This window comes from Equus quagga, chromosome 2, assembly GCF_021613505.1.
Source record: "Equus quagga isolate Etosha38 chromosome 2, UCLA_HA_Equagga_1.0, whole genome shotgun sequence".
In the NCBI taxonomy this organism is placed as follows: Eukaryota; Metazoa; Chordata; class Mammalia; order Perissodactyla; family Equidae; genus Equus; species Equus quagga.
Genome location: NC_060268.1, coordinates 117,291,829 through 117,306,502, shown reverse-complemented (window position 1 = coordinate 117,306,502; position 14,674 = coordinate 117,291,829). Strand labels below are relative to the sequence as shown.

Sequence of the window (14,674 nt, the reverse complement as noted above, 5' to 3'; positions counted from 1 at the left end):
GCCCTCTGGCGCCGGCAGGTGCGGGGTGCTGGCCGGGTCTGGCGCGCCGCGGTCTCCGCGCGCCGGGCTCCCGGGCCGCCCAGCCGGCGCGGTCCGGGCAGGGGGCGAGGCCTGGCGGCGCGGGCCGGCGTTGCCTGCGGCCGCGGCTATTCCCAAGGACGACTCTCGGCTGCGGCCCGCGGCGGCCGGGCGCTCGGAGGCCCAGAAGCTCCTGGGGCTAGTTTACCCCGAGCGCCGGAGGCTGGCAGGTAGGACCGTCCTCTTCCCCTGCAGGCTGATACGCCTCACGGAGCGCGTGGTCCTGGGTCACGAGAGGGCACACTGAGGGGGCGGCGGAGAGACCCAGGGCTACCTGCACCACCGGGAGGAGGGACGGGGTGGCCCTTTACCGGCGGAGTTGTACCGGGAAGTGCTGGACAGAGCGCTCAGCTCGCTGTAGCATCAAGCCTTTCAGCTTAACTGGGAATCTGTTCGCTGCTCTGTTTTACGTTTGTTTTCTTAACTTGACACACATTAAACAAGTGGAGCAGTCTCTCATTATGAGAATCTTTGGGCTGTTTTGCTTTCGCTTTGCCAGCATTCTCAGAATGAGCTGGGTCCCTCCCCCCCTTTTTAAAATTTGTTCTAGCCAAACAATAGCCATTTTGTATTATGCACTTATACTATTTTTTAAAAACGTTATTTGCTTTAGGCAGGTTTATGAAGCAGTCAACAGTATTTTTGCTATGTGAAGCAAGACAATCTAAACCCTTAGATTTGGCTTGTGTTTTTGCCTTCCTGTGTGGTAAGCAGGAAGTTACTAAGTGATTTTCAGAACAGTCAACACTGGTCATGATCAGTGATCTGCAAACTCCAGGAGCTTTGAGAAATTAGATTATAACCCAACTAAATCAAAGCTGAGTAATTTTTTAAAGAAATCAAAAGGAATTTTTGGGGGGACACAAAATCCAGATAAACAGAAGGATTTTCTATAGTTCCCCATTTTTAGTCATAAATGGAGAAATGTTTAACAGCAAGGGCCTTGTAAGATCTAAAATGTTTTGAGATTTCTCTACATTTGCAATTCTTTACTAAATATTTATTGAGCCCTCATTGTGTGCTAGGCCTTGGGGTTACACTGGCAGGCAGAGAGAAAGGTGGTTCTGCCCCTGCTGGGGCTGCCAGTGTAGGGAGGGAGAGACATTAATGAAATGGTCCCATGACTGGAGATAAAACTGCAGCTGTGGTGAGGGTGAAAAGGGGGCCTGGGAGGTTGTCAGCTGCAACACTTAAAAGAGGAGAATCCCACATTCTCTGCTGCAAATCCATTGCTTCAGGAATGTGCCCCTGGAGAGCGATTTGTCGTTTGGGCAGGTTGGTGCTGTGGAGGAGGCGGTTAGAGTGGAACATTTTACCTCTTACTGACTGTTAGAACTTAGGGGGTTTCTTGGTATCACTGAGGTGTAAAGAGAATCATTTCAGTGCTCAGTTGGTCGCATGAAGATTTTGATAGAAATAAAGATCTTTTCCTCTTTTAAAAGAAAATTTTGAGACTGAGAGCTCTCACTGGACTGTGAGCTGCTTGAGACGGGCTGTGTCTGATTCATTCCTCTTTCTGTCTCTAGTTCTTAGCATCTGTGTGGCACAGAGCAGGGGCTCAGGGTGCCTTAGAAGAAAGAATAAATGATGGTACGACCAGGCCCAGATGGAGGCCTAAATTTAGAGACCCTGAGCACTACAGAGTGTGTCCAGCCTTCCCCTATGCAACTCAAAGTGTTTTGTTTTTGAAATATTAAATGTCAAGAAAGTTTTTTAGGTATCAGGCTTTGCTGGTGCCCACATGTGCCCAGCGGTGTTGGGTAGCCCAGCCCTGCCTCTCCCATGACCGTTGTCCTGGCTATGACCATTGTCCAAGTACTCTCTTGCCCTATTCCCACATGTCCTGCCATACTAGTATGTTGAGAAGACAGTCTTAAACAAGGTAGGAGCTGTATCTCCTTTTATTTAAGAAGGGGAGCTGTTTTGATCTGCTGTATTGAATAATTGTGAACATATAATTTGAGGAGATAAGTCTGGTGTTGGTATACTGTTGTTTTTTGTCTTTTTACCTTTTAAACAGATAATAAGTACATATTATATATTATGAGGAAATCTGATGAAAAACTCTTATTAGGACATGTGATTTCCTCAGAAAGTTGTTATATGTGATATATTGAAGCCAGTCTGGATGTTGGCATTTGTGGGAATAAGAGGAAGTGGGGTCCATCATTAATTTGTAATTTATCATCATAAGAGCAGCCTCTGAGGTTGGCACATCTCTTTAAAACGCTGGGGATAAAGAGCAGGGGCATGTGTGTGTGTGTGTGTGTGTGTGTATTTTTTTGGTCAAGAGACCAAAACAGCTTGAATTGAAGAGAAGGAATTCCAATGTTAATTTGTTAATTTTTAGAGAAGTGAATAAAAAATCCTTTTTCAAAAATTCGGGTATACATTTGGATAGTAATATTTTCCTCTGTCTTCAGCAATTTGCTGAGTATGCCACCTGAACTGTATGACCAGAAGTGATTTGATCTGAAGTGATTTGTATCAGAAACTTTAAAAACAGGGTCTCCCATTTGAAATGTTCGCAGATGTGTGCAGAGAACAGTTTTAGCATTCCTTCCATTCCTCTTCTACAGGAACTGTGGTCCTCTAACCTGCCCTTCTGCCCCTCTTCCCCAAGTCTCACTTTGTGTAGGAATTTGCAGCTATCTTCCTGCAGCTGTGCCTACAAAGTTCCTCTCCCGTCTCTTTTCACTGATAATTCTTCATCTTATCACCTTGGCCAGAGGAGTCTTAAAACATGCAGGAGCTCACTGAGGAGCCCTGTGTGGGCTGATGGGATAAGAAGTAATTTGTCAGAACCCTTTTGCTGCACCTGGCAGATAGAAGAGGCTGCTGAGGCCTCTAACCATGCCAGTGAGTTAGGGGCAGGGGACACTATGAGTCTTAGGAGGGCTGGTTAAAGTTCCACATACTCTGCTTCGGTGGCCCTGGTTTCATAGGTTCAGATCCTGGGCGTGGACCTACTCCACTCATCAGCCGTGCTGTGGAGGCATCCCACATGCAAAATAGAGGAAGATTGGCACAGACATTAGCTCAGGGCTAGTATTCCTCAAGCGAAAAAAAAAGAGGAAGATTGGCAATGGATGTTAGCTCAGGTCGAATCTTCCTCACTGAAAAAAAAAAGAAGTTGGGTCTTAGGAGTGAGCCGTGGGCTCTCAGGGTGCTGTGAGGTTATCACGATGATGCCAGTCTGGAGGTCCTTTGTGTGGTGGGCCTCGGTGTGCTGCGGAAGCTTGGCTTCCCCACGCTTCCCAGGCAGGTTCCTAGTTCAACTGTGGAACATACATGTCCACCCCTCCGCCCTGCGTGTTCAGTTTAGTTGGAGCCTCTGTGGAGGACTTGGGAGGGCGTCTCTCACTTAAATTACTGATAAAGGCTCATGTGGTTTGAGATTAGGACCATTCTTAGAACCTGAGGCAGAACCCGAGGCCTGCTGGAGCTTTTGCTGAATCTGTAGTTATAGTTTGTGAAGATAGTCTATGAAGTGATAAACCCAGTGGATGCAGTGAGCAAGGAGAGGGTGAGTAGTGCCTAGAATGGCTGTTTCCTGAAGGCTGAGTCAGGACAGAGGTTCTGACGAGGACAGTACTGATGGGATGGCGAGTGAACCTCTGAAGGTAAGACTGCTCCAGAAAGCCAGGGATGTTTGCCTGCTAGGGAAATGCCATATTTCAGAGAAAAACTAACATTCTGTAGCTGTGCTATGAATAGTGCTAGTCAGAGTTGATTTAAGTGGGAAATAAACATCAGATTTTGAAAGGCCTTAGTATGAAAAAAATGTAAAATATTGTTTCTTTATATTGATTACATGTTGATTTTGGATATATTGGATCAAATAAGATATGTTATTAAAATTAATTTTACCTATTCCTTTTTTCTCTTTTTAATATGGCAACTGGAAAATTTTAAATTACATAGGCGGGTGGCGTCGTGTGTCTACTGAACAGCACTGTAGTTAAAAGCAGGCCTGGCTTTTGTTAGTATAGCCCAGATGCCTAACTCTTCAGCACATGTTGAAGGTCTCGCCTTGCACCCAGCGTGCCCACGCGCAGATCTTTGTTCTACAGATTACTCCATGAACCCTAGAAGTTTCCTAAACTCTCTGCTTCCTGCTAGTCTGTCAGCCCCTCGTGTCCTCACTGCCTTCCCTGGCCAGCTTAGATGCTAGGTTCCTTCACCTCGGCCTGTAACCTGCACATTCCTCTACTTCTTTGTTCTGTAGAGTAACCACCTGCATCCATGAAAATGTCCTCTAGATACCTGGAAACTCAACATATCTTGAAACCGAAGTTACCTTCCTCCTCAAAGCTGCCTTTCCGGCTGTCCCTTCTCTCAGAGAGTGGGACTGTTGCATGAACCCCTTTGCCGAAGCCAGAGACACGCTCATTCTTGACTCCTCGTGATGACAACAGCAATAAAGCTAATAGCTGATATCTTTTGTTTACTGGGTACTGGGCTCTGCACAAGATCCTTTACATGTGTATTTAATTTAATTTACTCCTCACAACATTTCCATGAGAGAGGTGTTATTTTTATTGCCATTTTACAGATGAAGAAACTGAGGCACAGAGGAGGTTGAGTGACTCATGCAAGGTCAAACAGATGGCACAGCTAGAAGGTACTAACCCTGTCAGTCCCAACTTCAGAACAGGCCCTCCTCACATGCTCCCCAAATCCACGTGGTCCTGTCGAGTCTAGTTCTTAAAAATATCTTCAATCCTTGTCACCTCCTTTATCTGCTCTGCCCTCACCCTACTTCACCCAGTTCCTCTTTCTCCTTGAGCGCAGAAACAGTGTTTTAACTGTCTTTCTCTTGTGCTGGCCTCCAGCCCCTCCTTTCACTCTGCAACCAGAGTGGATCATTTAAAAATGCATTTGTGACCATATCACTCCCCAACCTAAAGCCCTCTTAAGCCTGCCTTGCTGCAAAGTCCCTATTCTACTTTGTAATCTAGAACCTGCTACCTCTCCCCTTTGTTTCTCAGTACTCCTTCCTCTTTTCCACGAGGTCCCTCCTCCAGCAATGTCCCGCAGCCTGTCTGCTGCCTGGCCTGCCCTAACCCTCAGGCTAGGCCCATGCTGTTTTCTCTGCTTGGAATGTAGAAAGGTGAGGAAGACATGTTTTGTCCCAGAATGTGGTTCTCCATTATAGGAACTGGGTGACTTTGGGCAAGCTCCCTCTCCTCTCTGTGCTTGAGTTTCCTCTCTGAAAAAACAAGAATGTGGGCGTTGTTGGGTGGATTCAAGAAGATAATGCATATCAAATGCTTCAGGTGGTGATGGGACTCATTTTTAGTGCTGCATCTTTCACCCTCGAATGACAGTGGGGACAGCTGTACCTGCCTAACTTCAGGTGAATCCTTAGAAGATGTGTCTCCTGTCCAGCAGGTAGTGGGCACGCTCTCCAGCTTCCTCCACTCACCCCAGACCCCTGTCCTCCCATGAGCTAGCTTCCACAGCCCTTCTACCAGAGGTCTACATTGTAGGTTTTCTTTCCCCTTTCTTTTAAAGGATATTTTTTCACTCTTTGAATGCCATGATTCAGTAGAATGAGAGTAACCAAAAGATACTTTAAGCTCTCTGCGAAGAGATCGATAACAGAAGTTGCTGGGATCCCATCAGGCAAGGATCAGAGCAAGTAAGAGGCTTACCCCGGAGAAAAGTGGAGAGAATTTCAGGAGGATTGCAGTGTGCTCAGCGTCCCGGCTTTAGGGAGGAATCTGAAACGATAGTTATAGCGCGTCTCAATTATTCATTCATGTCAAAGACAGTAATATGTAATAAAAGGTCGATTAACAAGAATCCAACTAACTGAAAGCTGAAAAACTCTTTTACTTTTGTCTACATTCAACTTGTAGGAGAAACAGGCAAATGGCAATAAAACAAGCTGATAATTTTTTTTTGTTAATTAAAAGGAAAAAGTGAGGGATATCTTGGAATGAGTTTGGACTTAGCTAAATTCCTTCCTGTTTGTGATCATGCTGAGTACTGTGTAAGAACGTGTGTTCAGAATCAAAGTCATGGGACATTTCATTCATGAAATAGAGATTCTTATTTTGCAGTAGTGACTTTCACTTAGAGCTGGAGGAGGGAGGAGAGATGGACCTTTGCAGTATTTCACGTACAGACTACACAAATTAGCTACCAGTGAAAGCTGAAACAGAGAGGCTTTTTGGATTAGTCCCTAGTTCCCCAGGACACCTGTTTCTGAAGGCTGTCTCCCTAGTGCACTGTGTCCTGCAGAGCTGTGAGTTAGACACTTTCCTGCCCTTTGGGTGCTCGGTCCCTCATGGCATTTTAAAACAAGACCCTGGGAGTTACATCAAAATGAAATGGCCCTTGGCCTGGTTCACATTATTCAGTTAAATTGTGATTATGGGATTTTAAGCCAGGTATGTGGACTTTCTGGCTCTGTGCAAAGGAGTCATATCCACGTGGACCTTCTGAGCCACCAGATAATACATTCCTCTTTAGGCTGTGGAAGAACTTTGATCTGATACACTTTTTTTTAGTTAATTTTTTAATTGAGGTCCCATTGGTTTATAACATTATATAAATTTCAGGTGTACAACATTATATTTTCACTTCTGTATAGACTACATCATGTTCATCACCAAAAGTCTGGTTGCTGTCCATCACCATGTACATGTGCCTCTTTACCCTTTTCAGCTTCCCCCCTTCCCCTCTGGAAACCACCAGTCTGTTCTCTGTCTATGTGTTTGTTGTTGTTGTTTTTATCTTCAGTATTTGACTTTCTCCATCTGACTTATTTCACTTAGCATAATACCCTCCAGGTTCACCCATGTTGTCACAAATGGCAAGATTTTATCATTTCTTATGGCTGAGTAGTATTCCATTGTGTGTATATATATATATATATATATATACCATATCTTCTTTATCCATTCTTCCATCAATGGGTGGTCTGATACACTTTTATGCCTCCTTTGCCAAAGTTCAATTTATTCATTCACTCAAAAAATATTTATTGAGCTTTTACTCTGTGTGCCTGTCCCTGCAGATAGTGGGAATATAGCAGTGAACCAAAGAAAGCATTTGTTTGTGTCCTAATGGAGAGAGAGACAGTAAACAAATGAAGCATTTAGAGTGCCAGAATGGGGAAAGTGCGGGGAGGAAAGTGAAGAGGGAGGGAAGCAGGCAGTGTTGGGTATGTGTATTTTACATCAGGTGGTCAGAGCAGATTGTCTTGAGAAGAGGGTATTAGATGATCTCAAGGAGGTGAGAGAGCGATGGTGTGAAATGTTCCCTACTTCAAAGGCTTACATTTCCCCCACAGCTCTTTGCCAACTAAATAACCAGTTGGCACTGAGTTTGTCCTCCACTCTTTTTATCAAGATTACATAAAAGTAATACCTTTAACTGAAGTGTTAGCATCAGGCAAAACAAAGAAGAGAAGCAGCTGCTGTTTGCAGGGTGCTGGGAGCTCCCACATCCCGGGGCTCAGTCCCTGCTGTGTTCCCCTGGGAGCCTTGCCAGTGACTTTAATGGTGGCACTAGCTGGTTCAGAGGAGCCTGTGTTACGTGTTTCTTGTGACTCTCCCCGAGATGTTCTGTGCATATGCACACTTGAAAAACCAACAGGCACTAACAGTCTGTCTTGGTGGATTGCTTCATGTCAATACCGATAGAGTCGCCTCATTCTTCTTAATGACTGCACAATATTTATAAAATAAATGCTCGATAATTGATTCGACTTGTTCCCCACTGATGGCTGTGTAGGATATTTTGAATCTTTTTCTGGTATAAGCAATGCTGTAGTGAAAATCCTTGAATGTACATATTTGTATACACATGTGGGAGTGTATCTGTAAGTTAAGTTCATAGAAGTGGAATTGCTAGGTCACAGGGAGTGTGCATTTACATTTTGACTGATATGATCAAATTGCTCTCCATTGCAGTTGTACCAATTTGCACACCCATTAATAGTGTAAGTGCCTCTTTTCCCACAGTTTCACCAATACGGTATGTTATCAAACTCTTTGATCTTTGCCAATCCAGTAGATGAAAAATGGTCTATCTTTGTAATTTAAGTTTGCATTCCTTTTTTTTTTTTTTTGAGGAAGATTAGCCCTGGGCTAACATCTGCTGCCAATACTCCTCTTTTTGCTGAGGAAGACCAGCCCTGAGCTAATATCCATGCCCATTTTCCTCTATTTTATATGTGGGATGCCTACCACAGCATGGCTTGCCAGGTGGTGCCATGTCCACACCCAGGATCCCAACTGGTGAACTCCAGGGTGCTGAAGCAGAACGTGCGCACCCAACCGCTGTGCCACCGGGCTGGCCCTGCACTTCTCTTATTATGAGTGTGCTTATCTATTATGTGTGTTGTTCCTAATTGGACTTGCTCAGCATTGTCTTTTCTGATAAGACGCTATCCCCCCTGTCTGTTTTCTAGGTGTGTGAAGAATTGTGTTCTTATTTTCATATCATGCTGATATTCTGGTGGTTTATTCCCCAAAGCAATGATATTAAGAAATAACATATTGCTTGTGTAATGGATGCCTGTAACTGCTCTCCACAGGTTGTGTAAGGTGTTTTGTAATACCAGACGTCATCAAGGGCTTTACCTGCATAGTTTGATCTTCAAGCTAGTATACATTTAGATGCCAAGGAGTAACAGTGTATAGCATGAATGTAGGAAAATATCATCTGGGATGAACACCCGGACCAAGAGGCAGGGAGGGAGAGCAGAATGGATTTTCATAGTTAGCCCTGGGTTATTCCTAAAAAGGAAGAGAGGATCAGACCAAGGTAGTGCAAAAAGTCATCTTATCTGGATACTTGGGTGTAGTCAGTCCCTCCCTGCAGTCGCCTACTTGTTCTGGTCCCAGGACCCTTTGGGTTCTTCCATTTAGTCGGAGGCCCAGGAGTTAAAGGAAACTCCCAGCACCTGAGAGCCGCACATGCTCTGAAATGCTTATTAGGAAAAGAAGCCTTGTGAATTCAGCACCCTGCCCCTTTGCTGAAGCCCTGATGAACCTGAGAGCTGCTTGTGTTTTCTAGCTGCGGTTGGGTTTCTGGCTGTGTCCAGTGTCATTACCATGTCTGCTCCCTTCTTCCTGGGGAAGATAATCGACATCATTTACACAAACCCCACTGTGGACTTCAGCAGGGACCTGACCCGCCTCTGCCTGGCACTCAGCGGTGTGTTCCTATGTGGTGCTGCTGCGAACGCTGTTCGTGTCTACCTCATGCAAACTTCAGGTAAAAAAGCCCCTCGTCTTGGCTGAGTGCGCCATCCCCAGAGAACACATCTGGGAATCATGTGGTTTGTTGGGCCTCGAGTTTCACGTGCTACAGGCCCCAGTTTTTCCCTCTCTTCCTGGCATCACATTCAGTGAGGACAAAGCCCAGTGTCTGGCCAGGTGCTGGAGCTGTGAATTGTTTGAGATCATGCGCTCTCTTCTCAACTCTTCTTTTCCAGGAACTGGAGTTGAGCTAGGGGTGGAAATAGCCTATTTGTCTTATGGGAGATGTGCAAACAGGGCCCTTGGGTAGGAGGCTGCAGTGCTGGGCCTTGTTCAGGGAGCTGCAGGGACTGTTGATCTGCTCCCTGCTGTGTTTCCCTTCGGCAGGAGCTGGGACAAGAACTTTTACAGTTTCTCTGTGTCAAGGCCTGGTTGTTAACAGCAGGTGAGCACCACGATGATGAGGAAGCCTGGACGCCCAACTCTAAGTCAGTTGCTCACCATTTGGCTAATAAATTCTGTAGATAATTAACCAGTTCTTGCCATTTGAAAGTTCAATACAGAAAAGGATTGCCAAGGAGAAGCAAAATTAGTTTTTGAAAAGTTAATGTAGTAAAACTTCTTTGTAAATAATGCTGTTTAAAAATCTCTCAGTCATATTATTTTTGTGTCATCACTGTATTCTCCCCTCAATGTCTGCAGTCTGTAGTTACCAAGAGAAAGTTAGCGCTCATTACTCGTGCAAGCCTGTCAGCGTGCCAGGGCTCAGGTGGGTCTGCTCCCACGGGGTTGACACAGGGCACCAGCAGTGCCTCAGAGGCTGTGGTGCTCAGAAGGGGTGCTGACGTTGGGCCAACCTGCTGTACCCAAGCTGATGCTGTTCCTGTTTGCTTTTGCAGGTCAGCGCATTGTGAATAGGTTGAGAGCTTCATTATTCTCCTCCGTTCTGAGACAGGAGGTTGCTTTCTTTGACAAGAATCGCACAGGAGAATTAATTAACCGCCTCTCCTCAGACACTGCACTCCTGGGGCGCTCGGTGACTGAAAACCTCTCAGATGGGCTCAGGGCTGGGGCCCAGGCTTTCTTCGGCATTGGCATGATGGTATGTCAGCCTGGCTTCCGTTGGTACTTTCTGGTCAGGGCTTGGCCTGGGCTGGGTCTCTCAGGCATGAGATGAGCTCAGGGTGAGCTGTGCCCATCACTTTGTAAGCCCCTTGGCCAAGAGCGCCGCCACAGAGGCTGCAGGGATGTGGAGCCTGCTTCTTCCCTCCTGGCCTCCTGCACCTTCATTTCTCCAGAATGAATTCTTATCTAGAGAATGGACCATTGCATTTAGAAAAGATTATACTGTTGCCTGGGTTTTCTGAGGATGCGTGAAGGCCGAAAAGAGCAACAGGTGGAAGGAGCCATGTGGGTGCTGAGCAGTGGGTTAAAGGAAACACAGTAAGTTACACCCCCCCCCCCCCCCCCCCCCCCCCCCCCCGGCAGTGAAGCTATCATGACAGCACCAAGGGATCATTTTGTTCCTCTTCTTGTAAGAGGGAGGATCAGTTCAATCCTCTGTACGCATGAGTGGACCTGTGCTCTTTTGAGGTGAGTGCTCTCCACTCCCACAGCCTTGTTCCTTCCTTGACTGAGTGGCTTAAGCACTGTCACGTCTGCTTGCCTCACTTCTAACCATGTTTCTTTTCAGACCAGCGCTGCTGCCCAGAAGAAATGTCATGCAAGCCACATATATAATTTTAAGTTTTCTAGTAGCCACATTTTAAGAAGCAAAAAAGAAAGATGAGATGAGATTAATTTTAATAATATATTTTACTTAACCTAATATAAACAAAATATTATCTGTTCAACATGTAATTAATATAAAAATTATTAATCAGATATTTTATATTATTTTTTCATATTAAGATTTCAAAATCTGGTATATATTTACACTTATGGAATGTCTCAATCCACGTGCTAAATTTTCATTGGAAATACTTGGTCTGTATTTAGATTTCATAAAATTTGCAGTTGAAAAAGTAGATTGCCATACCAAGTTTTCCAGACATACTTAAAAATTTACCAGTAACTGAATGGAAATGGAATATTGGATTTTAAATTTCAATTTTAATTAATTAAAATGAAATAAAATTTAAAATTCAGTTCCTCAATCACACTAGCCACATTTCAAGTGCTCAAGAGCTTTGTGAGGCTATCATTGTAGATGGTGCAGTTTCAGACCCCTAGAATGAGGACTGCAGCTAATCCTTTCTCACAAGTGGAAAAGCTTAGGTTTTTGTCCTCTCTGTGTCCCCTGTAGCATTCAGTCCAGAGCAGAAGGATGTGTGAGCCTGTAAGATCTGACTTATGGAGTGGAAAACAGCTTTGAAATCTCATATATTCCCAGCAAGAGAGGACCAAAGCTTTGGAAGAAGACCCCTCCTGCACTAAAGCACCATTTCCAATTTCATGGTTTTGGGGTTCAGGAAGAGTTGGAGCCTCTTTTTGTAACAGTTAAAGAGAGTTCAGTGTAAGTCAGATGGCTAATCCAAGGGCGCCTGTCTTAGTCAGCTTGCGCTGCCATGCCAAAGTACCGCAGAGCAGGGGGCTTATTTCCTACAGTTCTGGAGACTGGAAGTCCAAGATCAAGGTGCTGACAAAGTAGGTTCATTCTAAGGCCTCTTCTCCTTAGCTTGAAGGTGGCTACCATCTTGCTGTGTACTCACATTGCCTTTCCTTGGTGCTTGTGTGAGAGAGGGGGTTCTCAGATGTCCCCTCTTATAAGGACACCAATACTGTCAGATCAGGGCCCCAGCTTTATGACCTCATTTCACCTTCTTTCCTTCCTTAGCGGCCCCATCTCCAAATACAGCCACACTGGGGTTAAGGCTTCAGCATATGAATTTGGTGGGGGACACAAACATTCAGCCCATTACAGGGCCTCATGAGGTGGCACCACCTGGGACCTGGTTTTTAGCTCTGGAGGAACAGATGGATTCTTTGTTTCTCACAAGCTCCCTAGACCTGACATATAGTAAGCCTACTCACAAGAACCTGATAATCTGTATTATTAGTCTATACCACGCTGCCAGTTTAGTAATTTACATTGTGGGATCTCCCTTCCTACCATTAAGATGTGTGTTCCTGCCAGCCCTGGTGGCCTAGTGATTAAATTCAGCATGCTCTGCTTTGGCGGCCTGGGTTCGGTTCCTGGGTGTGGACCTACACCCCTCATCTCTCAGTGGCCCTGCTGTCACAGTGGCTCACATACAAAAAGAGGAAGATTGGCAACAGGATGTTAGCTTAGGGCGAATCTTCCTCAGCCAAAAAAAACCAAAAAAGTGTGTTCCTGCTATTCCAACACTCCTTTCTGGTGACATGGCCCCGTGTTAGTTTTCAGAAGGTTATTCCTAAGCAGGGAACCAGAGTGGACAGGTGGGTGGTTCTGAGAGAGCCCACCCTGGTCCTGGGAAACCTAATGGGTGTTCCTGCCCAGCACAGAGGACACCCCATGTGATGGTTTACTTGAGCTTCTTTGTATTCAGGCCCCAGAATGTCAGGCCTGCCCTGATTGCATCATTGCCCCACATGTGTCCTGCTGGTGACCATCCTCCAGTGCCCTGGCCTGCGTGGCTTGTGTGCTCAGGGTGGGTTGTTCCATAAACCAAAGGGACCAGGTTCATTCCTGCTTCAGGCCCTTTGTGTATTTGCCCCTCCGAGACCATGTTATACCTGAGATTATCCTCCCTCTCTTTTACCTGTTTGCCATCTAACTCCCACCCCCCAGCCCCTGGGATGAAATTCCTTGGGGGTCAGTGATCTGCCTAGACTAGTGTTTGCTGCACTTGGGCATTCAGTAACGAGTGGACGAGTGAGTATGAATGAATGATTGGTTGATTCGTTCATTACTTTACATTTCAGTCTGCAACTTTTCCTCAGCATTTTAGGAGAGCCTTGTACTGATTATACTATTTTCTGTGCAAATGAGATTTGGCAGATTTTAATAATTTGTTGAAGAGATGCTAATACCATTTAAAATACAATCATCAAGTTACAGAGTTGACAGGAAAGCCCCACTATGTTACTTCTAGAAGTTGCTCTTTCCTCTGAGCAGCTCCAGTTGTTAGGAGGCTCCTCCTTATGTTGCATCAGGTCCCTCCTCTGAGACTTCAGTCCTCTGAGCCGTGCACACAGCTCTAACTCTTCTTCCACTTGTTAGTTAGGCCCCTCTTCTGCCAAGTCCTCTTTCAACTGTTTGTCCTATGATGTGGGGTTTTTTGGTCTCTCTGCCATGTTGGTCATTTCAGTGGGACACATTGCTCTGGTTGTTCAGTGCCCCTGAGGCAATCGAGACTTGAATGCAGAATTCCTAGCGTGGTCTGGTCAGCGTGGAGCAGACCCGGCCTCCTTGCTTCACTCCTGTCCTGCCTCCCCCTTCGCTGCGGTTGAACAGCATGGTCTAATGTGCACAGCAGTGGGACAGTATTGTGCCAGCAATAGTATAGAATGTAAAATATTTCCACCCCTTCTTCAGCCATTCTCTGTCACATTGCTCCTGTGTGGCATGCTGAATATTCGTGAAGTTTTATGAAGATTGAAGATGTCTGAAAAGTTCCACCAAAACAGGATGTACAACTTTGAGACAGCACCTTCAAGCTGGCCTATTGACTTAAACACACACACCCCTATAGTAGGTAATGAGAATTTCTTGCTACTCTGTGTAACAAACACCTTTTGGCTTTTGTTTTTGACAGCTTTTTGTCTCACCTAATCTCGCCACTTTCGTTTTGAGTGTGGTGCCTCCAATATCCATCCTTGCTGTGATTTATGGACGATATCTACGGAAACTGACCAAAGTCACGCAGGATTCCCTGGCACAAGCCACTCAGGTAAAGGCTCCTCCCTGTCCACGTGGTCTCCACTAGACTGAGCTCAGAGCTAGGGTACCAGTGGGCAGACCCTGAGGATGTGGTTAGGCTTTTCAGGAAGTACTTAGTTTTCCTTACGTCAGACCCTAAGATCCTAGAAACCTGAAATACTCCGCCTTCTAGACTAGATTACTACTCACACCTCAGAGTAGATCTCACCTGACTGAACCTTGTGTGAACTTCTTACTTCTTACCATCACTATTTCTGATAGGATGAAAAAGCTAGTCATATTTTGAAAATAGTTTCAGGATGACACTCTAGCCTTCATTAATTAATAAAGGTAGCTTTGCAATGCTGTCCAATATTGTCTTTTTAAAAATTAAAAATAACTTATTTTTTCATGTTACAAAAATTATGCATCTTTATAATTGAAAATTTGAATATATAAAAAAGAAAAAATAATGCACATGATCCTCTCAGAATTAAGATTATTAACCTTTTGGAGTCTATCCTTTTTATCTGTC

The 14,674-nt window shown here is 45.1% G+C and overlaps 1 protein-coding gene across 1 annotated transcript in view; it reads left to right on the top strand.

The window, feature by feature from the left end:
• Positions 1-14,674, top strand: part of ABCB10 (ATP binding cassette subfamily B member 10) — a 40,064-nt gene that overhangs the window by 761 nt on the left and 24,629 nt on the right. Inside the window, exons 2-5 of the mRNA XM_046654242.1 lie at positions 3-248; positions 9,112-9,312; positions 10,196-10,398; positions 14,036-14,170. Coding sequence (XP_046510198.1) covers positions 3-248; positions 9,112-9,312; positions 10,196-10,398; positions 14,036-14,170 — 785 coding nt within the window. The remainder of the gene's footprint in view (positions 1-2; positions 249-9,111; positions 9,313-10,195; positions 10,399-14,035; positions 14,171-14,674) is intronic.